General features: G+C 36.9%; 2 protein-coding genes and 1 long non-coding RNA gene across 9 annotated transcripts in view; 2 read left to right on the top strand and 1 right to left on the bottom strand.

Moving 5' to 3' along the window:
* The window catches only part of ANKAR (ankyrin and armadillo repeat containing), a 54482-nt gene extending 50564 nt beyond the window's left edge, over positions 1-3918 (top strand). For 4 of the 7 annotated variants that reach the window (XM_059877783.1, XM_024979745.2, XM_059877776.1 and 1 more), the window contains 2 exons: positions 2227-2273; positions 3582-3918. In XM_059877783.1, the coding sequence (XP_059733766.1) occupies positions 2227-2273; positions 3582-3829 (295 nt within the window). In that variant the 3' untranslated portion in view covers positions 3830-3918. Of the gene's footprint in view, positions 1-2226 lie in introns of all 7 variants that reach the window. The other 3 variants (XM_024979753.2, XM_024979747.2, XM_059877788.1) reach the window with 2 other exon arrangements.
* A 2129-nt stretch (positions 3919-6047) lies between these two features.
* On the bottom strand, positions 6048-16954 carry OSGEPL1 (O-sialoglycoprotein endopeptidase like 1). Its single transcript, NM_001205798.1, has 8 exons — positions 16836-16954; positions 15248-15488; positions 10374-10761; positions 9388-9592; positions 9163-9311; positions 8245-8375; positions 8049-8120; positions 6048-6546 (listed from the first exon to the last, which is right to left on the bottom strand). Exons 2-8 carry the CDS (start codon positions 15466-15468, stop codon positions 6468-6470), a joined length of 1245 nt encoding a protein of 414 aa, NP_001192727.1. The 5' UTR covers positions 15469-15488; positions 16836-16954; the 3' UTR covers positions 6048-6467.
* A 121-nt stretch (positions 16955-17075) lies between these two features.
* LOC132342938 (uncharacterized) lies at positions 17076-22162 on the top strand. Its single transcript, XR_009491484.1, has 2 exons — positions 17076-17294; positions 18870-22162. It is a non-coding gene; the product is annotated as an uncharacterized lncRNA (long non-coding RNA).
* The last annotated feature ends 921 nt before the right edge of the window (positions 22163-23083 follow it).

Raw genomic sequence — 23083 nt, 5'->3', positions numbered from 1 at the left:
CCTTTTCAGAAGTTTTTGGAAGATTAGTTGCCTCCAAGTTCAATTTGGGCTTCCCTGGTGGCTCAAAGGAGTAAAGAATCTGCCCGCAATGCAGGAGACTGGGGTTCAATCCCTGGGTCAAGAAGATCCCCTGGAGAAGGGGATAGCTACCAACTCCAGTATTCTTGCCTGGAGAATTCCATGGACAGAGGAGCCTGGCGGGGTGATTCAGGAAGTCATTCTTTGGTAGGTTTGGGGTATATCAGAGAGCTCTGAGGCAACCAGGAATGCCACTATGACCTTGGCATCAAATGGGGCTTTTACACATGATTCAAAGCTATGCCAAATTCACAGGGTATAAACAGGGCTAAATCAGACCCAGTGGCTAAAGTTATGGCAAAGTTTGCCAGGCATTTATTCAGAGGATTTTGCTTCAGTGTTGCAGTTCTACCATGAACTTAAGTTTCTGTAAAAAGAAAGGAGAGGAGAATCTCCTTACAATGGGCATATTTTCTCTTCTTCTGTAATTACAGCTGAATTAAGTCTCTGCAAATAGTGCTATTTACACATAGGAAACAGAACTACTCAAGATATATATTAACTCTATGATAATAGAAGTGTATCATGGTTCTATAAATCAGTTTTAAGTACAGAGAAAAATGAGTATATCTTCAGTCACTTTAATTTGAATGAAAAACTGAATACCCAAAACTGATTATCTAATTTTATATAATCCAGGGAAAACTAAATTACAATTGCTTTAAATTTCTGGGTTTAAAATTTTTAATTTAAAAAATGTTTAAAATAATATTTACTTATTCAAAAAATTAATATACTTTAAATAATGGAAGTATTATTTTACGAAATCACTCTCACAGCTAGCCCATATGGCAACTTTTGGGGAATCAGAATAAGATACTCCTTCCTCGGTGCACTTTACTGCCATCTACAATTACTGTGAGGTTTTGTACGGCATCCCCTGGAGTTGTGAACTCTCAATTTTCAGGATTATAAACAATAACAAGTGATCAGCAAACTGATGGGAATGACTACCAAGTGAGGTAGAAGTGGTAAACAAATAACAATTACTCCCATAACTAATAATTCTATGCAGTCTCCTTACAGTATTTATATAGATTGACTATTCCCTTTAATTTTCATAACAATCCTACAAAGGAATTTTATTTAAATGAAACTATGGGGAATGTGCTAAAAGATTATTAATTCCCACAAAATATTCCTTGATACCACTATTGGAAACATAAAGTAGATTGATTTTGGTTGGGGTCATGGCAGCATTGTTTTGGAGTATATACCACTTCTCTCTTCCCACACCCTCATTCAGCCCCAAGAATGGCAGATTAGAAGTTTTTGGATGTGTAAATTTTGAAGTATGTAGACAAACAAAATCTTACTGTTAACTGACCCTACGTGAAAATAATCTGAGCCTAAAGTACCAGCCAGTTTCATGTTACCCTACAGCCATGAAGTTGGCATATTGAACAGACTGGGGTCTGTCTTATTAAAGTTGACAAAAGCAAATGTTCCTTCCTCATCAAATTAACCAGGAACACATCCGTCATAAGAAGTTTTAATATTTAATATTTAAAATTACATTTTATTATCAGGCAAATTTTGTAACACCATATTTATGTTACATGTACAGGATAATGATTAAAATACTTCTATTAAAGCTACATCATATCAACTTAGGTATCGCTTATTATTCTTTAGCTTGAAATACTTCATTAGTATCACATTACTTTGAAAATAAAGTTTAAATTTTCTCTTATTCATGGTACACAAAATGACTGATCTTTATTCTCCAATCTTACCTCCCATCATGTCTCCAGATAACTTTAATTCTGATCACACTAGACTAAGTACTTAGTGCCCTTCGAACGTGCCATGCTGTTTTATAGTATTGTAATTTTTCATATTCTGTTCCCCATATCTGGAATACACTCCCCTAACTCATCTATTTAAAGACCTATTTTATTCAAAACCTAGCTGAAGTGTCTCTTCTTCCATGAAACTTTTCCTATTCACTTCAAGCATACTGAATCTTCCACGTTTTGGGTGGTAAGTGAATAAATGACTGATGGACTATAAAATACTTACAGGTAACATGCATAGTTAGTACAGGTAACACGTATAAATTAGACCCCTAGGCACTGAATATGGTACCTGGGTATACTAAGTTTTTATATATTTCTAGTTTTTGTGATAAAAGTGTTTTCCTTTCAGTCTGGAGAAAAATGGAGGACCATCCATAATTCCTGTCTTTAAGAAAGGTAATTGATTTTTTCTTTTATCTCTAAGATACTTTCAATTCAGACCTTTTATAATTGTTTTATTTCTAAGAATTCAAAATGCTGAGGCTACCAAAAAATGTTTCCCGGTAAACTTCTACTTTTCTAGTTTTACATACCTAAAATATCTTCCCATTTACAAGCCCGTGCTGTGTTAATCATTCCTTTTAAGGCTTCCCCACTTAAAGCATTTGACAGAAATCCCTTTCTTACTTTGCTTTTTCTCACAAGCCATGCATAGAAATGTCATTATTGAAAAACATATGACTTTCATTACGATCTTGCTATTACTCCGTTTCATGTACCACTTGCCTATAAGTTCTTACAGCAGAGATGACATTCTTTCCGTTGATATTATGTTGTTTTATAGACTTGATAGGTAAGTTTATAGAGTTGATGGCTGAGTGGCTGAGGCCTGTGAGATCAGAATCCAGATCTTACCATGTTAGTGTCCAATTCCTACTAGACAAGTAATAGGGAAAATAAATTACGTACTGACTTGATGTACATGCTTCGTGCCTGATCATGTGTGCTTAGTGTAGGACCCAAAATCAGTCCAGTTGGTATATTACCTCACTGTAAAAGCAAAGACAGAACTTTCTGAAATCAAGATCACTTTGTTGGAGTCACAAATGGAAAGACAGAGAATAGGAAAAGAAAAGGACAGGGAAGAACTTCATTTATCAGGGAGTATCTGAGGGAAGGTAGGTATGTGTGAGAAGCTATATTTTTGAATATCATCGGTAGTAGAATGGTTTCTGTATGGTCTGGTTTTTGGATAGCTTCTTTAGTGTAAGAGTAATTTACCTAGAAGGATAAAGCTGGTTCGATTATTCCTTCATTTTAAAATTGACTTCTGAATAATATGTATACCAGTAATGGTCTGCAAAGTGCAGACCAGGTTTGTGATAACATAAGACAAAAAGGAAAAAGGACAACTAGGTGTCTAATAAAATTAATTTCATTCAAGTAAAGTCCTCCATTTTAAGATAATGGCTTTTACACCTTCTTTTGACATGAAAATATCCCTTCTTTTCCAAAATGATGTTTAAAGTAGCTGGCATTTGTTCTTTCATTAGTGCCAACTTGGCATGATAAAAAGTTTGCAACATATATTGATCTCCACAGATTTTTGCATTCCAGCATCTTAAGTCTGGAAGCTACTGATCTGTTCTCTTAGTATGTTTCAGCGATGTGAAGAATTAGAAATATATAGAATTAAAAGCAATGAGACTATTCCTAGGGCTCTTAGGCTTAAGAGACACTTAATTATGGCTCTTTCCTTTTTAGGGAAAGAGCACCGAAGAAAATTAAAACCCAAAATTCAACCAAGAGATTCTTTGACTTTTATACCTCCTGTAACTAACTTCATGGGACTCTTCAAAACAACAAAAAAGACTACTGTTTCTCATAATATTTTTTCCTTTTCATCTGCAATTTCATCAGATATCATAACGGTATCAAGACCAAGAATAGTGCTTTTGAACCAACTTGGGAAACATGTACAGAAAGCTAATCCAGAGCCTGGAGAAGGCTAATAAAAGCATTTTAGTGTGAAAGGATTCCCGAGCAATCTTGTAAAATTTTTCATTTTCAATTATGCTAAAATATACATAACTGAATCATCTTTTTGAATGCAAATTCTTGATACTGATGTTTAACAAAATTTCCTTAGCATGTCTACTGGAATTTAACATCAGGTCTGATATATGGCTTCAAAAATTAAGTAGCATTTTCTAAAATAGAATGCCTGCACCTAAAACCATTAAGCAGCTGACACAAGTGACACAATTAGTGTATATAGAAAGATTTTTTTAATTGGTATGCTGGGCTAAAAAGGTCTGATTCAGAGTAGCCTACATGTTAACACTCATTGTGCTACCATAAGATATTTAATGATAGATACCACAGATGCATGAGCCTTCTAAAAATCTGAAATGTATACATTTAAAAATACTTCATTGAAAAAAATCTGAAATCACTTCCTATCAAGCATAAAAGTATGGCTAAAAATTGTGGCCACCATTTTTGACCAGACTCCACACCTACAGAGTATCCTTGGTTTGCAGCTGGAACAGATGATATTCTCTGTGGCTCAGAATCACAGGATGTCTTTGCCCAAAGACTACTGTTTCCAGTGGGTGCAAGCTTTGATGTATGTCCGCTTCTCATATTTTACAGCAGCAAACAGATTTGACATAAAAGCTAACTGGGTTTCAGTGAGTCCTTTAAAGAGTACTCCTTTTTCTTCGTCCACTTTGCTCAGTTGTCTCTCTGGTCTATCTGGTCTGCACTAGAACATATATGTTAATCAGCAGTTATTTTCTCCAACACGCCTTCACGTAACGATGGTGATGGTGATTGTGACAGCGGCTACAGGTACTTAGGGCTTTCTATGTGTCACAGTCCAAAGCCGGTGCTTTTAACCACTGTACAGTAAGAGACTTCCTTAATCTCCAATTCAATTCTAAATTATCTCAACAGTCCAGAGTCACAACTTCCTGGTGGAGAGACTAAAATACAGGAATTCCAGGGAAAAATCTGGGGAGAATTTTATACTAGAAAGGGATAAATAATTCAAATGATAAAAACCAGTATCATTTATTCAGCATTGTTAAGAATTCACATCAACGAAACATTAAGCCTCTGTAGACTTTTAAAAGAAAAAAGCCTTTAGGAGCAAATTTTGAACTTTGTTGCTAGATTCAGGTGGGTTCAAAGTTGAGGATCATTATTGCATTCAATAACATAGGTATTTTCTGAGTATCTTGGCCTAGACAGACCATCCTAAGTTAAGCTAAGCTAAGTCGCTTCAGTCGTGTCTGACTCTGTGCAACCCCATAGACTGCAGCCCACCAGGCTCTGCTGTCCCTGGGATTCTCCAGGCAAGAATACTGGAGTGGGTTGCCATTTCCTTCTCCAATGAATAAAAGAGAAAAGTGAAAGTGAAGTCGCTCGGTCATGTCCGACTCTTAGCTACCCCATGGACTGCAGCCTACCAGGCTCCTCCATTCATGGATTTTCTAGGCAAGAGTACTGGAGTGGGGTGCCATTGCCTTCTCTGAGACAGACCATCCTACCATGCTTAAAACTTTACAGTATTTCTCTTTAAGTACAGGGCAAAAATAAAGATTATTTTTATTACCTTGCATTTTCTTTTTATTTTTAAAAATTATATGTAAAATGAGAAAGGCCTCAATTCATCAAATCACCTGCCTCTTAACCTGTGCATGCACACTAAGTCGCTTCAGTTGTGTCTGACTCTTTGTGACCCTATGGACTTTTAACAACTTGATCTAGTTATGGATGGTGTAACATAAATCTCTACTAGCAAAACCTCTCAAAGGACACTGAACAGTTGGAGGCATCATCCTTAAATTCAAAGGACAGTACATTCAGTTCCTTTAATCTGGGCAGAAAAGTCATGAACTGTTATGATATCTGCAGTAAAAGTTCAGATTCAAAGGACATTATCAAAAAACCAAAAAAACAAACCTTTTTCATCTCATGTATTTTCACTGATTAAATATACTTTCTAAAATAATGAATGTCAATATATGTGGCCAACTAAAAAGTACAATACACCCTTGAGGTATTACTTGCATGTCATATTTTTTAAAATCTCAGATGGATCTTAAGAAATGTATAGAAATCCCATTTGCTCCAGAGAAGATACCTAATAATATATATTTTTTATAATTATTAACTTACATTTTATTAGAGAAAGTCTCCTTTTGTTTTGTCCTAGAATTCTGAGTTGACATGACTTTGACCTGGCTACCATTCAAAAATTGCTGTCTCACTAGAAAAGTCAGGGTAATGTTTCCATAGGAACTTATATTATTCTGATATGAGAGAGGTGGGAAAAGATCTATGCCTGTGTTAACATGGGGCCATGATTTAGCAGAATTGCTACATTTTTTCCAAGATTTTTCTTTTCACCTGCCAATATCAGTATATTATTTTCCTCACAAGGTGTTTTATTTTGGTTTTTGATAATTAAATAGAAAAACCCTTATACTCTCTTGTAAGACTATTATTGTCTCTCAGAAGAGCAGGTTAAACATCAAACATAAGAAAAGTAATAACAAAGAAAGTCTTGATGAACAGTTAATATTATATATTTTATATACAAAAAAATAAAAACCTTTAGGGACTTTTTTTTTTAAGCAAAAATCAAATCTTCATTTTTAATCTTGGCACTTTTATAGCAGCTTCTCCAACTTCTTTTGATATATCTACTCCAAGAGGACATCTGCATCAAAACCAGACAAATCACATTATTTCAAATATTTGCTTACTGATCTGTCACTAGTTCTGCAAACTATTTGTTTAGAATTCTGACAAAAAATATATGTATCTAGTGTATAACTATCATATGTGATGGTGGTTCTTGAATACATATAGAGTAGGACCTCAAACTAGCAAAACAGGTAAAGAAAGACTAGAAATCTAAATTTGGCAATTTTTTAAAACCTCTTTCATTATTCTAAAAGAAAAAAAAAGTGAACAAACAAAAGAAATCTCTTTGAGGTATAACTGACATGTTAAAAACTATGCATATTTAATGTACACAATTTAGTGAGTTTGGGGTTGAGATGTTTTTGAAAGAGTTCTATTGCTCTCAAATACTGTAAATAAGTTAAAGTTGAAACAAAAAAATTACAAAAAATGCTTTATGCTCTACAAAGCTAAAAGGCTAAAAAGTTTACCATACAGCTAAACTATCCATTCCTACTTGAGAAATTCACTAGGTTTCCACCAGCTCTTCTCTGAGGTTTCAAAAGCAGGCTCGCTCCTTTCTACATTCCTTTGTCACTGGTGACAGGAGAGGCCTTAGATCCTACCCTTGGCCTCTGTTCTTCCTCAGTAAATAACTCTGGCCTCAGATTTCTGCTTTTTTATGTGTTTAGCATGTTGCCCTATGCTAGGCTTCAGCTGGAGCCCAATCTAAAAGCCATCATCTCCAGCCTCAACACTGCCACGAGAAGGCTGTGCTGGGTCAGATGGTGGATTCCACCTGAGGCCAGGCTGGCAACAACTAAAGGGGTTCTTTTTGTCACTACTAACTAAAATTTGTCCACTGATGATCAGCTTTAATAGTCTATGGTTCACGTGGCTGATAGTTATGTACTAAAATGCTGAAAAGTTTTAAAACAGCAGATGAAACAATACTGAAAATAGAATTATGTTAGATTATGAAATATAATCATGCTTTACTATTTTTACTATTCCAGAATTAACTTAGACCAGAATTTGATAACAAATTGAAAAACTGTGCTACTCCTAGGAACTTCAATTTGGGAGGGGAAATCCAAGGACTGCAGAAAATAAACTATCTTTTGGCACTTTCTCAGCATCCTGTGGAGCTGTATACTCACAACCCCATCTCACACTTGAATCCTTTTTGCACATTTCTGTTATTTTCAGCATGGCAATTGGTGCTGAGATGGTTCTGATGCTGCAGAAGTCCAGGTCACGGACATGGTTTCCGTTCTGGTCCCAAACGAGAGAATTCATCATCCTTACCTATTCCGTGTTTCTAATCTATAATTGGCCAACATTTGTATAATTTATTGCTATAACAAAAATATTTCCTGTAAGTTATCTACCAACTAGGTTAGAAGAAAAAAAATTAACGTGATCCTTCTTCAAGTACCACCAGTATGTCAATGAAAACCTTAACTGTAAAAGCAAAATCCAGGCTTTGACTTTTACGGTACAGCCTGCAGAGAGATTATGAATGGTACCACGTACTTTGGTTCGTAGCGGATGCCTTCTGTGTTGTGTAAAATGCCCAAGCCAGCACGTAGTCTTTCAACACCATTCCTAAATAAGAACCATTAAAAATAAAATAACTAGCTGAAGATGTAAAGGAAGAAACTTTAGCAGGATGAAATAGCAAGTAATATCTGCATAATTCTGAGTGAGCCACAAACGCGCTGCGGCTTACCATGCAATCATAACGCCGTTGTCAGTGCAGAGTCTGGGGGGCGGGCACAGCAAAGTGCACTGTGTTGCATTGGTCACAATTTCCAGGGCTTTTCGGATATATAAGTTACTTGCGACGCCTCCAGATACAACCTGAAAAAGTTCAGAAGACCAAAGAGAACAAATAGCACATATGAATATGAGGTAAGCTGTGAGGTAAACCTGGGGAAAATACCAGGATTATACAATAAGACCATATCACATTTTGGTAGGTGGGTAAATGATTAAGTAGTATATCTATATAATAAACATTTGGGAAAGAAAAAAAAACAACTTCAATATTACCATATGATCACTATCATTTTTGTACATTTTATTCTAACCCTTTCCTCACAGTACAATCATTATACAGTATTTTAGACCCTGTAGTTTTTGCTTATAAGCATTTTTTAAATTTTACTACATAATTCTTAAACTATTACCTTTATATTCCATTTTGTGAACCTACTGTTTAAATATTTTCCCACTTTACAATTTTCAAAAGGATGAAGTTTAAGATACAGTTACACAGGAAATTTATCAAGCCTTTTAAGCACATTTAAAGGGATTTCATCAAAGGAACATACATTTGAAGGAAACAGTCCATTTTTCTAGACAGTGATAGCAGTTACACTGCATTTTGTTTCATACTGTAAACCCTCTTTTAAATTCAGTAAGATGCAGCCTTGAACATTTTTGCCACACAGGCTGTACAGATGTCCTATAAAAGTGCCACACCTGTACAAGAAATGGCTGTTAGTTTTCATTCTACATAATCTCTTACTGTCAGGGACAACTTATGGCATAAAGATCTTTTCATCCTACACTTATGGTCAATTAAGCTCTGGAAAGCAAAGGAACGTACTGTAAAGGATTACTGCTATTCTATGACAAGACTCACCAGTACTGCGTTACTCTGATGTAAGAAGCCTCTCTGCTTGCAGAACAGAAGAGCACGATGTGTTCTTTTTGCAATGTGGCAGGCCACGGTGTGCTGGACCGCAGCAGCAATGTCCGCAGCTGAAGACAGGACCTGCCCCTGCTCGATACCTGCGGGAATGAGCGGGTATTTTCAGGTACCGTCCAGTGTTACTTATCTGTCCAACTTTACTAATTACAAATATACCTTCCTCTTTTTCCTTTTGCATTATCATCTTATCAATAACGTGTTGAAGTCCAGAAAAAGAAAAATCACAATTTTTAGCACGTTGCATGGGAGGCTGGAAATCAAAATGCAATCTATTTCCCTGTTTGGCCAAATGTTCTATAGCCTTCCCGCCACTCATGGTGGAGCACTCTGGATGTTTTATTAAGGAAAGTCTTCTTGCTACCTACCAAAAACAAAATAAAAAATTTTGTAACATCATGAAACTGTACACTTTGAAACCAAGATACAAAGGAAATGATTTTTACCCTGGATGAGTAAGACATGCTATACTTCTACAACTAAGGACTATACCTGGTGGTCGGTCAAGACAGACATCTTGCTCCTTCTGACAAGTGCTCAATAGTGGCCAATCACTGCCTTCCTATCTACTTTTGCTCTTTTATTGGGGATGGAAAATAGGTTTGAAAATGACAATGACTGCTCAATTATAAACTTCAGAATAAGAACCTGCCCTATTTCTTTTGAATTTCAGCTTGATATAAGCGGGTTTTTTACATAAGGAAGTCATTTTAAGAATGCTAAAACAAAGGAAAATAAATCTGCTCGTCAGTGGTATCAGCAATGATAACATTTAATAATGAAACATTGTGCATCTCTAATGTCCTTATGTCATTTTATATATCCTCTTGTTCAGTTTTAAAAGGTACATTACACTTCACAAAGCACTTTCTTTCACATGTTATTTGACTAAAAACATAAATGTAATACATGCAAACTATTAGAACCTTTATATACTGATGTAAACCTCATATCATCTTATTCAGAGTGGGTAAGAAGGAATCTTTCATAAAATTATGCACTACTTACTTTTTGTTTTGCTCACATAATATTTTCAGTTTAATATGATATTATCCAGAAATATTTAGATGAATAGTGAAATTACTATTTAGCTGAAACAGACACCTAACAAAAAAGAATGGAGATATTAATTCTTAAATAATTACCTTGTCAAGCATGTCACCTGGTGCTATGTCCAAAGACTTCCCAAGAAGAAGAAAATCTGAAACTCCTCTAACTAATGCCAAAAGACAATGACCTCCAGAAATCAAAAGAACTAAAAACGGAAATTCTACCTTATTTGTTAACCTAATAGTGAGTGCATGAGCCTCCATGTGATGAATGGGAATGAAGGGCTTTTTAAACTGGTCTACCAGTTGTAAGCTAAACGATAAACCTACGCCCAAGCTTAAAGCAAGTCCTGGCTTTATGGTGGTTGCAACTGCTGAGAGTTCACTTGGAGAGACTTCACTGGCAGAGAGAGCTTCTTGTACTATGCGTTGAATATTTTCTCTATGAAGCTGTTGAGCTACTGGAGGAATAATCCCACCTGTTCTGAAAGACATAAAAAAAAAAAACCCAACTTTTGTAAGTTTAAGATTGTAAAAATAGAGGAAGAAAAAGTATGTATTATGGCTGAAGGCATGTTTTCAAATTCTCATTATATAACTAAAAACATCAGTAAGTCAAGTATTTTCTAATTATGTGTGCCTTATAATATGTAGTACATTATAAGAACTCAACATGCAATGATTAAGGATGTAATTTACTGTTGCTGACTTTGCAAAATTATATACAACTCCCACACATTTATTTCTTGATAAAAGAAATCACCAAAATAATTCTGAGAAGCATTCTAAGGAAGATGTCTTGAATAAGGAAAGGACAGGATAAAATTGGGTTTTAGGAAAGGAAATCAGGATTTTGGGGAAAGGAATCAATATGCAGGCAGGGAGATTTTTAAAGAGGTTATTGCAAAAGTATTTGTGTAAGGTTATTACATCTTAAACTGAGTGATCATGAGAATGGAAAGGGACCAAGAACCAAAAACTGTAATAATTTTAACTGGATATCAGGGGAAGGGGGAACCAAGCCATCAAAGATAAATCCTGAGCTGGAATGACTGGGAGAAAAGAAATCCTAACAGAAACACGAAGACAGTTTTGTGGTGAAGACGAGTTTATTTTTAAACACACTGCACTTCAGGTCATGGTAGGACAGTAGACAGCTTGCAATCCTGAAATAAATTCTGGGATCCAATCTTAATCCAAGAATCCAATTTTGATTTTTGGTCCATGTAGGACAAGCAGAGGAAGATCACTCCAAATGTCAAGAGTAAAGAATTAGAAGGCAAAGGTTGTTAGCAAAACAACGGCCAGCATGTGACTGATCAGAGGGCAGAGCAAAAATGTAGAGGGTCTGCAAGATATACCTCTACTCTCAAAAAAGAAATTCAAATATTTGACGATTTGATGTTGTAAGATCTGCAGGTTCTATACAAATGGCATTCAATTATTTAATAGTTAAAATATGTATGTGTCAGTCAATGAGAGCGCTATTTAAGAGGAATTACCTTATTTCAACACATTCATATTGTAATACAATTTTCCTTAATTCTCTAAAGCTACTTTTTCTTCTATATTCCTCAATTCTGTTAATGGCATCAATAACCTCCAAACTGCTTAGGTTTCAAGGCTCATCTTTTATCTCCTTCCTTTCCCTCACTTTCCACATTTAATTAATTTAATAAGTATTGATGAGGTCAGGCTGTTTGATTGTCACCAGCAATTTCAAAAAGCTCTCATTAAGTCACTCTGTTCAAAGCCTTCTAACTATACTTCTCCAGATACTTTCTCTGATCCTTGGAGTTGTACTATACTGTGTTGCCAGAAAAAAAGCAGTGATGACTGAATTTGGGAGACTTTAAATCCAAATCCTCTCCCTTCTATGTATTTCTTCCTTCCCCCACTTGTCTACACTTCCCTTCTTTCTGTGCCTCTTCTTTGTATTCTAAGGATTATGCTAAGCATCAGAGATGAAAGAGATGAAAAACACAATGGCTTTATTCTCAAACAATTAACAATGATTGCTACAAGTCAATTAATAATCAAATAATTTTTAGACAGTATGGAAATGGATGATTAAGGAACAAAGCTCCTAAAGATGCATGGAAACCATTTAGCCTCAAGGCTGGAGTCAGGAGTTCAGACAAGAGACAGTAAGGGTTTTGAATTAAGTCAGAGAAAAGGGAGAGGAAAGTTTCCATATTTGGAAGGTAGATTTACCATGACCGATGACTGATTTGGGTACAGAGTGGTGAGGGAGAAGTCAAGACTGTCCTCCAGGTCTCTGGCTTGGAAGAAAGGAACTCCTCTCCTGAGCAGACCTATATTACTTCACTTTACATGCTGTTTTACAACAACCTGTTTGCCTCTTTGTCTTCTTCACTAATATATAACAGAAAGAGTAGTATTGTTACCAGTAATAGATGGGGTTTTTGCAGCCCTTCCTATTTGACAAGAACTACATCATATACTTTAAAAGAATTCACATTTAATCTTCACAACAATATTATGAGCTAGGAGCCATTATTATCCCCATTTCACAGATAGGGATACTGAGTCACATAAAATGGTGCAAGGTCTCCAAGCTAGTCAGTGGCTGAATCAGAATCTAAACCCTTTTATATGGTAAGTTGCTCAGAGGAAAAAAATCATATATTTGTACCCACAGTGCCTCAGAGGCTACCTTGCAATTATAGGTGTTCAATACATGCTGAGATGAGCTGGTATCCAACAGCTTGTATAGTATTCTCACGTGACTTTCACCCTAGCTAAACTGAAAGGTTTATTTTTGTCCAGCACTTTCTCACCTCTTTCCTTTGCCAATGACACTATCTCAGTCTACAAGTCTTTCATCTCCATTCATTAAAGGCCTATCTGTCTCTCAAGGCCGCTGACCCATGCAACATGTCAAGTGTTGTGCCGGCCACTAGGTACAGTGTAGTGATTAATACAGACACAGCCTCCATCACCTTGGAGCTTAGAGTCTATTTGGAGGAAACACTAAATAAGTAAACATAAAAATTATGAAAAGAACTACTAAGAAAATAAGCAGGATATGATGATATAGAATAAACTGGGTGGGAGTACCTAATTCAGATAAAGTGGTCAGGGTAGGCTTTTCTGTGCAGTTAACATTCCTTTGTTCAGATAACCCCAAAGTAGTAAAAGGATTGTGAAACTGAGGTATGGTAATAAGTTATTGTCTGTACTACTTCTGTGATACTTACTTTATGCTGCCTTGCACTCCTAACTTTCCTTGTAGGTCTATATATCATGTCTCAAAGAGTAGGTTAAGCTTCTTGGAGGTAAGGACTTGCTAGTATGTCACTGCGCCTTATTAAGGCCCACTGCAGCCCCTTTGATGTAATATGTAACCATTAGAGGCCTACTCTGCCTCTTCAAGTATACTATTTCTAATTATAATATTCTGTTGTTATAAGTATCATGCAACCCACAATTCCATAAGGCAGGTGTTATCTTTCCTATTTTATGGATGTGAAAACAGAATCAGAAGCAACCTAGATGTCCATAGACTGATGAAGGGATAAAGAAGTTGTGGTATACACACACACACACACACGCACACATGCACACACACATACATATGCAATGGAATATTACTCAGTCATAAAAAGGAATGAATCTGAGTCAGTTCTAGTGAGGTGGATGAACCTAAAGCCTGTAAAACAGTCAGAAAGAGAAAAACAAATATTTATATAAACACATATATACAGAACCTAGAAAAATGGTACTGATGAACCTATTCACAGGGCAGGAATAGAGACACAGGCATAGAGAATAGACTTGTGAACACAGCAGGGGAAGGAGAGAGTGAGACAAATTGAGAGAATAACACTGAAACATACACATTACCATGTGTAAAACAGATAGCTAGGAAGAAGCTGCTGTATATAACACACGGAGCTCAACCTGCTGCTCTGTGACAACCTAAAGGCATGGGATAGGGGCAGGGGTGGGAGGGAGGTTCAAGGGAGAGGGGACATATGTATACTCATGGTTGATTCTATATGTATACTCATGGTTGATTCGTGGTGTTGTATAGCAGACAAGAACACAACATTGTAAAGCAATTATCCTCCAATTAAAAATAAATTAAAAAAAAAAAAAAAAAGAGATTCAGAGAGGATAAGGAACTTCCCAAAGTCAGAGCCAATACTGACTGCTACTTCATGATTCAAATACTAGTTTATGGTCTCAAAACGCCAGCCTTTTTCACTACTCAGACATTGGAAATCAATGGCTTGAAGGTGTAGTTGTACTGCACAGTATTTTAATACGTTGGAGTTACCTACTAATTTTTAAAATTTGGGAGATATTACCATAACATTCCGGATTTCCATTCTCTTGAAAATTCTTATGATCAAATAATACAAGGCCTACATTCCTGTATGGCAACAATTGGCTGGAGTGGAGCAGTGACCTCCTATAGTTATTTTCTACATTATTCCCAGCCCACTTATTTATGCAATCTGCCTGGTGGCCCTCTGGAAATAGCTGAGGTTATAAACCTGGCACCATTCTATGTTTTAATACAATGGTATATTATTAAGTATCGACATGACATATATATATATATATATATTTATATTTGTAATAGGATTTTCTTTTTCAGTGATTAACACAGGCTGTAGGTCAGGTCATACTTTCCTAGGACTTCAGTGGAGACCACGAAACATACAGCTGGACAAAAGGAAATGGCATTGCTGAAGGGAATTCATGGCTAAACACCAAAGTTTGTTTGTTTTTGGCAACAGGATTAGCTAAGGTCGGGAAGTTACTGTGGAGGTCCTTAAAAGCCAGGTTGAAAGGTGTAAGGTTTTATACATCAGTTATTAAGACTTGCACAAAAGAAGAAATTAGATTCTAAAATTTGCCTTTTATATGTAATACATTAAGATTTTATTTCATTTTATTTTTCAAAAAAAGTGGAAACTACCAAGATAATGCCTACTCACTTTAAATGAACTTCAGTTTGGGAATGTATTGCTTCTCCCAAAACATTTCCAGCTTCATCCACTACAGCAGCTGCTGTATCATCACAACTGGTTTCAATTCCCAATACTAGTTTATGAAGGAATAGTTTTCCAGGATGAAAATGAAAACTTCCTAAAAATGCATAAATTTTCCTTCTTGATGGTTTAAAAAAGACTCCTGCTGTCTTATTCAATATTAGCATATTTACTGTATGGGTAATTCCTAGAACAGAAAGAAACAAACTATTATTTGGAACTGACATTTGCCACTAGCCCATTCAGTAAAGCAAAATTCCTGAAAACTTGGTTTATTTTTCAATATATAGTTTTATAAAAATTTAGGAAAGTTTTGTTAAAAGTTAGCACAATATTTTAAAGTTATTTAAAATAATTATGAATTAAAGTAATGCTCTTTTAAGGGGAACATTAGATAGACATAAAATTATATATAAAATTTCTGTATTACTAATACTTGTATGTTCTTAGCAAACGATTATTCTTTATAAAAGAGCTAATATTACAGTACAGTAGTTACATAGTCCCTTGAAAAGTGCTATTTATTTTTTTATAGCCAAAATTAAGACAAGTTGTTGTTTTAAAAAGTCAACACAATAAAGGCAAAGCAAAACTAATGAAAACTAATGCATTCCATTTCCCGGAAACATCTTTCAAAAGAAAAATTTAATCATGTGGTTGAAAACCAAGAGTTCGCATTAAATACACAGTAAGATTCAGGCGTGTAAGTTTACACACAGGCGTTCTCATAAAGCTCATCTTAAAAGAACACATCAGCTAAAACGACCATAACCTAATACCTATTTTATCTATTAATTACAATTTTTCTAATTAAATCTCCACTTTTGCCACAGGTTTATCCTACTGGTGTGTATGCTCAGTTGTCTCTTTGCGACCCTATGGGCTGTAGCCTTCCAGGCTCCTCTCTGTCCATGGGATTTTTCAGATAAGAATACTGGAGTGGGTTGCCATTTCCCCCTCCAGGGGATCTTTCCCACCCAGGGATGCTTTATTACTGAGCCACCAATAGAGATCTCCCCAAATCCTCTTGTCTCCAATAACAGCTGTCCATCATTAAAGCACTTTGTTTTTTTCACACTGCCAAGTATCTAATCTCATGTCGCCCAAATCACCTTGTTCTAGAACCTTCTAGAAATTTAGTAGATTCTTTCTCTATCACACTAGTGGACAGAATGCGGCGGTGGGGGCGGGGGGGGAGCGGGAAGAGCGAATATTGGAAGTTTATTGTTCCACAGGGGCAGAGGGGCGTCCAGGGATTGGAGATGAGCGACGTAATCACAGAGGACAGCTGCAGAGGATGCAGTCCCAACAGACGCGCCATGAAAAATTAGATTTATAGTCACTAAATCCAGCCAAGGAAGCTTGTGCGAAGCCCTTCTCGTTGGAGCCAAGCCGGATCCCAAGTGAACCTGGTCTGTCTTGGGACTTGGCCAGCGCTGGTCTCTGCTCTAAGGCGGCGAGGGATTCTAACTGGAACCGCTATTCTAGCCGCGCGAAAGCAACAGAGAGAAGAGGGCTGAGCTATCTCACCCACCTTACTCGTCAACGTTAGTAGATAGTACTCATCTCCTTTCCGTGCAAAGCCGATTGAATGCCCTTTCCCAGGCGCAGGAAAGCCTGAACTTGCCACCCCGGAAGTGATGTCATCAACATGGGGCCAGCGTCCCGTCGCCAGGATCAGCAGCTGTTTCCCCGAGGGCGTCACTCAGAATAAATACAATCGCAAAGGCTGTCTTTTCCCTAGATGCTCTGCGTGCGCTCAAGCAATTCTCCCAGACCTGTAGGTGTAGTCTGCAAGGTCACACGGCTACTGACTGATACAGCGGAGACAGATTCGACTACGAGAGCACAGATTCGACTACGTAGCATTTAGTTCCGAACACTACGTACGCTACAGTAAAAGAAAAAAAAAATTTTTGCCTTAGGCTGGAATTTGGACGCCACTGTGAGAAAAGTATGGTCTTTGCTTACTCTGGAGGCAGTCTTCACCATAGTATGTACTCCTATTCTTTAACCTCCTTCAGTCTTTTTTTGTTTTTATTCGTAAGTGAACTTATTACCATTTGAATAGCTTTGTCCGAATCTATTCTTTCTTCTTCCCCGCAAGGCGTTAAGATCTTACCGCAAGGTCTTTATAAATTCAAGGCTGGACAAGGCCGGCTCATGTTTATGCCTTTCTTGGTGTGAAGGTCTTGGTATGAGGTAGGGAAAGTCACAGCTATGGTCTAGTGGCAGATATGTAATTCATAATCACCAGGTATGAAATTTATGATTATCAGCACTACTAAGAATTTTTAAGGTAGAACTTAATGTTTATAAAAAATTTCATTTATGTATGAAATAATGCACATAATTAACAATAAAGTGGAGTTTACTGTGCGCTAGGCACTGTTGCAGATTCAATCTTCGTAACAACCCCATGAGGTAGTTACTGCCCTCATTTTACATATGAGACAACTGGACAACAGAGTTTGGGTGATTTGCAGGTTACACAGCTAGTAAATGCAGAACTAGGATTAGAAGTCAGGCCAGCTGCCCTGGAGCCTGTTCTCTTAACTGATAGAATATTAAATAGCTCATATTTTCCCTAAGATGTGTTGTTGACCCAAAAAGAGGAAAAAAGAAAAATTAAGACCTAAAGGTTAAGAATAATTAGTCATCCTGATTGCATATGATAGGCCAGGAATTACTTTCTCTTATACACTGGGATCTATTCTGAACATAAAGTCGTTCACATCTGGTATTTTCTTGCAGCTTGAATTACATTATCCCAATGCTCTCCTGTGTTGTCAGAATTATCCCTGCTGTGTTTGGTTGTATCAATAGATACCTTATTTGGGCACTCCTTATCTGGGTACCCTTGGCTGCTGTCGAGTCTGAATGCTGCATTAGGTGAAAGAGCAGAACTTAAGGATGTTAGGAAGGAATTTGGGACTTCCCTGGTGGCTCAGTGGCTCTTCATCTCAATGCAAGAGATGCAGGTTCAATCCCTGGGTTGGGAAGATACCCTGGAGAAGGAAATGGCTATCCACTCCAGTATTGTCTGGAAAACCCCATGGAGAGAGGAGCCTGGTAGGTCGCAGAGTTGGACATGACTTAGAGACTGAACAACAGAAACGATATGGGTAGTGGAAAGAATGGCACTTACACCAGTCCTAGATATTTGGCAAGGGAAGGTATAATTCTTCCACATTCTTTATTATACTGGAGAAGTTATTGGGGGAAAGATGTATGCTCTCTGGGGCTTGTCTGGGCTTTTATGCAGATCACATCATATGGTTTGAATGCCACTCTCATGGGCATTCTCAAGAAAACATGGCCTAACCACTGTAACTGCAACATGAATTGAGAGTTTGGAATTATAAGTATGTTCACATTCTCTGCTATTGCTTAGCTTTCCACTTGTAAACTTTAGAGGAAAACTTTATATAGAAGAATCTTTATCCTAATTATGTCATAACTAAATTGGATTTTCACATATCACATCTTTATTGGATTCTTTCCTTTTTCTAGGCAGTTTACTAGTTGTTAGGGATAAAAGATAAAATATCCATTTTCTATTTTCAAGGAATGGAGTCTAATAATGTGTGCATGCTCAGTTGTGTCCGTCTCTGAGACCCATGGACTGTAGCCTGCAAGGCCTCCTCTGTCCATGGAATTTTCCAGGTGAGAATACTGGAGTGGGTTGCCATTTCGTACTCTAGCACATCTTCCAACCCAGGGATTGAACTGGCATCTCCTGCATTGGCAGGTAGATTCTTTACCACTGAGCTACCAGGGAAGCCCCATGAGTCTGATAATAGGCAATTACAATTCAGCATTATGGAAAATGTGCATTAAGAGAGGAGTCACTTGGGGAAGGGGACAGCTTGCCACAGATTTATCCACAGTTTAGCAGGACCATAGTGTGCTTACTGGGTTTCAACATCTGATTTTCTTTTAGGATTGAAATCAGTTTATCAGGTCTAGAAGTGATTGGACTCTGGAGTGCTGAGTCACAATTTGCTAATAAACTGCTATGTAAAAACCATAGTACTAATGTATTAAGAGAAATGATGAAGGGTCTAGGATAGTTGAGCCTGCTGATCCTCACCTTTTCTGTGCTGATCAAATTACAATGAAAGCCAGATCCAAATTATAACCAGATTGTTTGGCATAATGGAATGGAAGCAATAGAAATGAGTTTGGTGCTTTTAATGGCTAATATTTCAGGCTTGATGCACCCCTTTCCACTTGAGTCACAGAGCTCTCTTGTTTTTCATAGGTTGAATTGTGCTAAAAAAAAAAAGTCATTTGCCTTTCTCTTAAGTTTCTTTGCTAACAAATATCTTTTTTGATGTGGAACATTCTTTCATCACAGCTTTCCTGGTGGCTCAGACAGGAGACGTAAGAGACACAGGTTCCATCTCTGGGTTCAGAAGATTCCCTGGAGAAGGGCATGGCTACCCACTCCAGTATTCTTGCCTGGAGAAACCCATGGACTGAGGAGCCTGGCAGGCTGTAGGAGGTCTGTAGCAAAGAGTCAGACACAATTGAGCAACTAACACTTGACTTTACATTCTTTAATTAATGGTAATACCATTCATCAGGCAGGTCTCATCTTTGGAACATGTTTTATTTCATTTGCTGAACCATGATGCTTGTATCACAAATTTACTGTTTTTTAAAAAAATCATGTTAAATGTTAGGAAAATCACCATTTTAACCATTTTTAGGCGTACAGTTCAGTGGCATTAAATACATTCACATCGTTGTGCAACCATCGCTACCATCCATCTCCAAAATTCATCTTCCCCAGCTGAAACTATCCATTTAACACTTAATTCCTCATTTCCTTTTCTTCCCATCCCCTGGCGACCACCATTCTGTCTGTCTTTATGACTTTGACCACTCTAGGTACCTCATACTCTAGGTGACACAGTACTTGTCCTTCTGTAACTGGCTTATTTTACTTAGCATTAATGTCGTTTCATCCAGTGTTGTAGCATATGTGAGAATTTCCTTTTAAAGCTCAATAATATTCCATTGTGTATATAAACCGTTTTGTTGACACATTCATCTGTCAATGGACAGACACTTTAGCTACTTACACCTTGTGACTTGTGAATAGTGCTCCTATAAACATGAGTTGTACAACTATCTTTTCACATCTCTGCTTTCACTTCTTTGGAGTATATACCCCAAAGTGGAATTGCTGGATCATATGGTAATTGTTTAACTTTTTGAGAAACTAACATACTCAGATGATCTTATTTTTCAAGTGTGTGGAGTCTGTTTTTGGTAGTAGATGGAGAGGGTGAATCTCTTTGTTGCTCCCCTAAACTCCCTGGGACCATTAAGTGCCATGATAGAAGCACGAGTTTGGTAACTCCAAGGAGGGACACATTTCAAAGCAGGATCACTGTATCAGGTTTTCATGTAGTAGCTGGTATACTGGTATTTTCCTGGGCAATAGCCAATGAATCATCTGGCTCTTCTGTTCTTTTAGAAAACTATAAAATGAATAAAATGATGCATGCTTATCTTCTTTATAATATGGTCAAAGTAACACATATTTTCCAAAATCTGTAACTTTTTAAAAAAGTGTCAAAAAGTCTGTAACTACCTGATGTGAAATACCAACTCACTGGAAAAGACCACGATGCTGGCAAAGATTGAGGGTAAGAGAAGGGAGTGGCAGAGGATGAGATGGTTGGATGTCATCACCAACTCAGTGGACATGAGTGTGAGCAAACTCTGCAGATAGTGAAGGACAGGGAAGCCTGGAGTGCTGCAGTTCATGCGGTCACAGAGTTGGACAAGACTAAGTGACTGAACAACATAATTGGAAATCCAGAAAATTTATATATTGTAAAACTCCTTTCATATTGTAAAGAGTTTATTCTAAGCATTAATGATGTTCTTTCAATTCTTGAATTTGAGAATTATTTTTATTCATGTAATTATGCAGTTAAAGGTCACAGTAACAAAACTAGCTTATGTGCTAATTTGAGATTACATAGATCTTTAGAGCTACAGGTTGAGTCACTTTCATAAGCATTAGTTGTTTTATTAAAGGCTTGAATGAGTCAAAAAATAGAATAATTATACTATTCTGAACATAAAATACAAATATATTATTAGCTATTTTAAATTATGAAATATTTTAATTATGAAAGTGTCAAAAATAATATAATCAACTTCTGTGAACCAAACACCCAATTTAAGAGCTAAAGTGTCACCCTTCAGTTAAGCTGTGTACTGTATACCCCAATATTCAGTATTCTAAGTTTGATGTTTATAATTCTTATGTATTCATTCACTTGTAGCTAAACAAAAACTTTAAAAAAGTATTTATTTTTGGCTGTGCTGGTCTCCGTTGCTGCACGGGCTTTTCCTAGTTGTGGTGCACAGACTTCTCATGATGGCTTTTCTTGTTGTGGAGCAAGTTTAGTTGCTCGGTCGCATGTAGGATCTTACCAGATCAAGGATCGAACCTGTGTCTTCTGCATTGGCAGGTGGATTCTTTACCAACGAGTCACCAGGGAAGCCCTAAACAAAAACTTTTAAACTCCCCATAACAAACTATCTGCTGAATCATTTTTAACTGGAACTATAATTATGGAGTAAAATAAAAATCTGAGACATCTCACTACTTTTTGACATCAAGCAAAATGAAGGTGTTTATCCTTGCTATGCTCTTACCTACTTCTCGGCCCAGTGCTATTCAAAAATTACTTTTTTTTTTTTTAACCTAGACCTATCTTCCCAGTACTGAACTTGTTTACACTTCCAACATCAATATGTAATATCCATGTAACTGTTTTGGGAATTACACTTTTCTGTCCTGTTAGAAAGAATATTAAACTGCATTGGTCTATACTGGGTTCCTGCATTTGTCTTTTGCATGAGGATATTTTGGAGTCATATTTACTAGTGATATATATTAATAAAGGGCTTCCCTGGTGGTTCAGTGGTAAAGACCTGCCTGCCAATGCAGGAGACACAGGTTTGATCCCTGGGTCAGGAAGATTCCCTGGAGGAGGAAAGGGCAACCCACTCCAGTATTCTTGCTTGGGAAATTCCATGGACAGAGGAGCCTGTCAGGCTATAGTCCACGGGGCTGCAAAGAGTAGGACATGACTGAGCGTGCGCACGCACACACACAGATTAATACAGGAGACATGAAAAATACATTGCATGAGAAGATTCAACATCAGCTAGACAAGATGAATCAACAGGTTAAAATCCAATAACATGGGGATCTACAGGAATATAGATAAATCCATTAAGTAAGTACATGAAGGGAAAACCATCACTGAACAGCACTGCATGTTGGGACTGGAGATTTTAGTGACCATAAAGTGAATCAGTGATATGTGGCTCTCAAAACAGCTAAAATAATATGCTTCATTAAAAATAAAAAGTATCCAAAAAAAAAAATAAATAAAAAGTATCCAGAGCAAGGGAAGTGGTACTGTTGGAGTGACATCATATCTGTAGTTACCTTAGTGCGATATATAATAAACTGCAACTTAGAGCAGAATTATCAGGACAGTGGGAGAAATTTGAAACCGTATCATAATGGACAATGGTGAGAGCTCTGGTAGTATTTATTCAGTGCTGTTGATAACAGTTTAAAAGTTAAATAGCTGAAAAGTTATGTAGAATAAGCATTAAATTTTGGCTAAAACAGGTTATAAATTCCATTACAAAAATGCAGCCTTGTATTTTTGTAAGTCCTCCTTTATTAGTGCTAACACAGGACTGAACAGAGGCGTGGTGGGGTTCAATTACATAGCC

This window comes from Bos taurus, chromosome 2, assembly GCF_002263795.3.
Source record: "Bos taurus isolate L1 Dominette 01449 registration number 42190680 breed Hereford chromosome 2, ARS-UCD2.0, whole genome shotgun sequence".
NCBI lineage: Eukaryota > Metazoa > Chordata > Mammalia > Artiodactyla > Bovidae > Bos > Bos taurus.
This window is presented reverse-complemented; position numbering and strand designations above follow the sequence as displayed.

Coding starts and splice junctions, on each gene's coding strand:
- OSGEPL1 (NM_001205798.1), bottom strand. CDS start 15,468: ATGCTAATATTGAATAAGACAGCAGGAGTCTTTTTTAAACCATCAAGA. Junction 10,762..15,247: donor CAAACTGAAGTTCATTTAAA/GTGAGTAGGCAT, acceptor TATGTCTTTCAG/AACAGGTGGGATTATTCCTC. Junction 6,547..8,048: donor GGCATCCGCTACGAACCAAA/GTACGTGGTACC, acceptor GTTTTGATGCAG/ATGTCCTCTTGGAGTAGATA.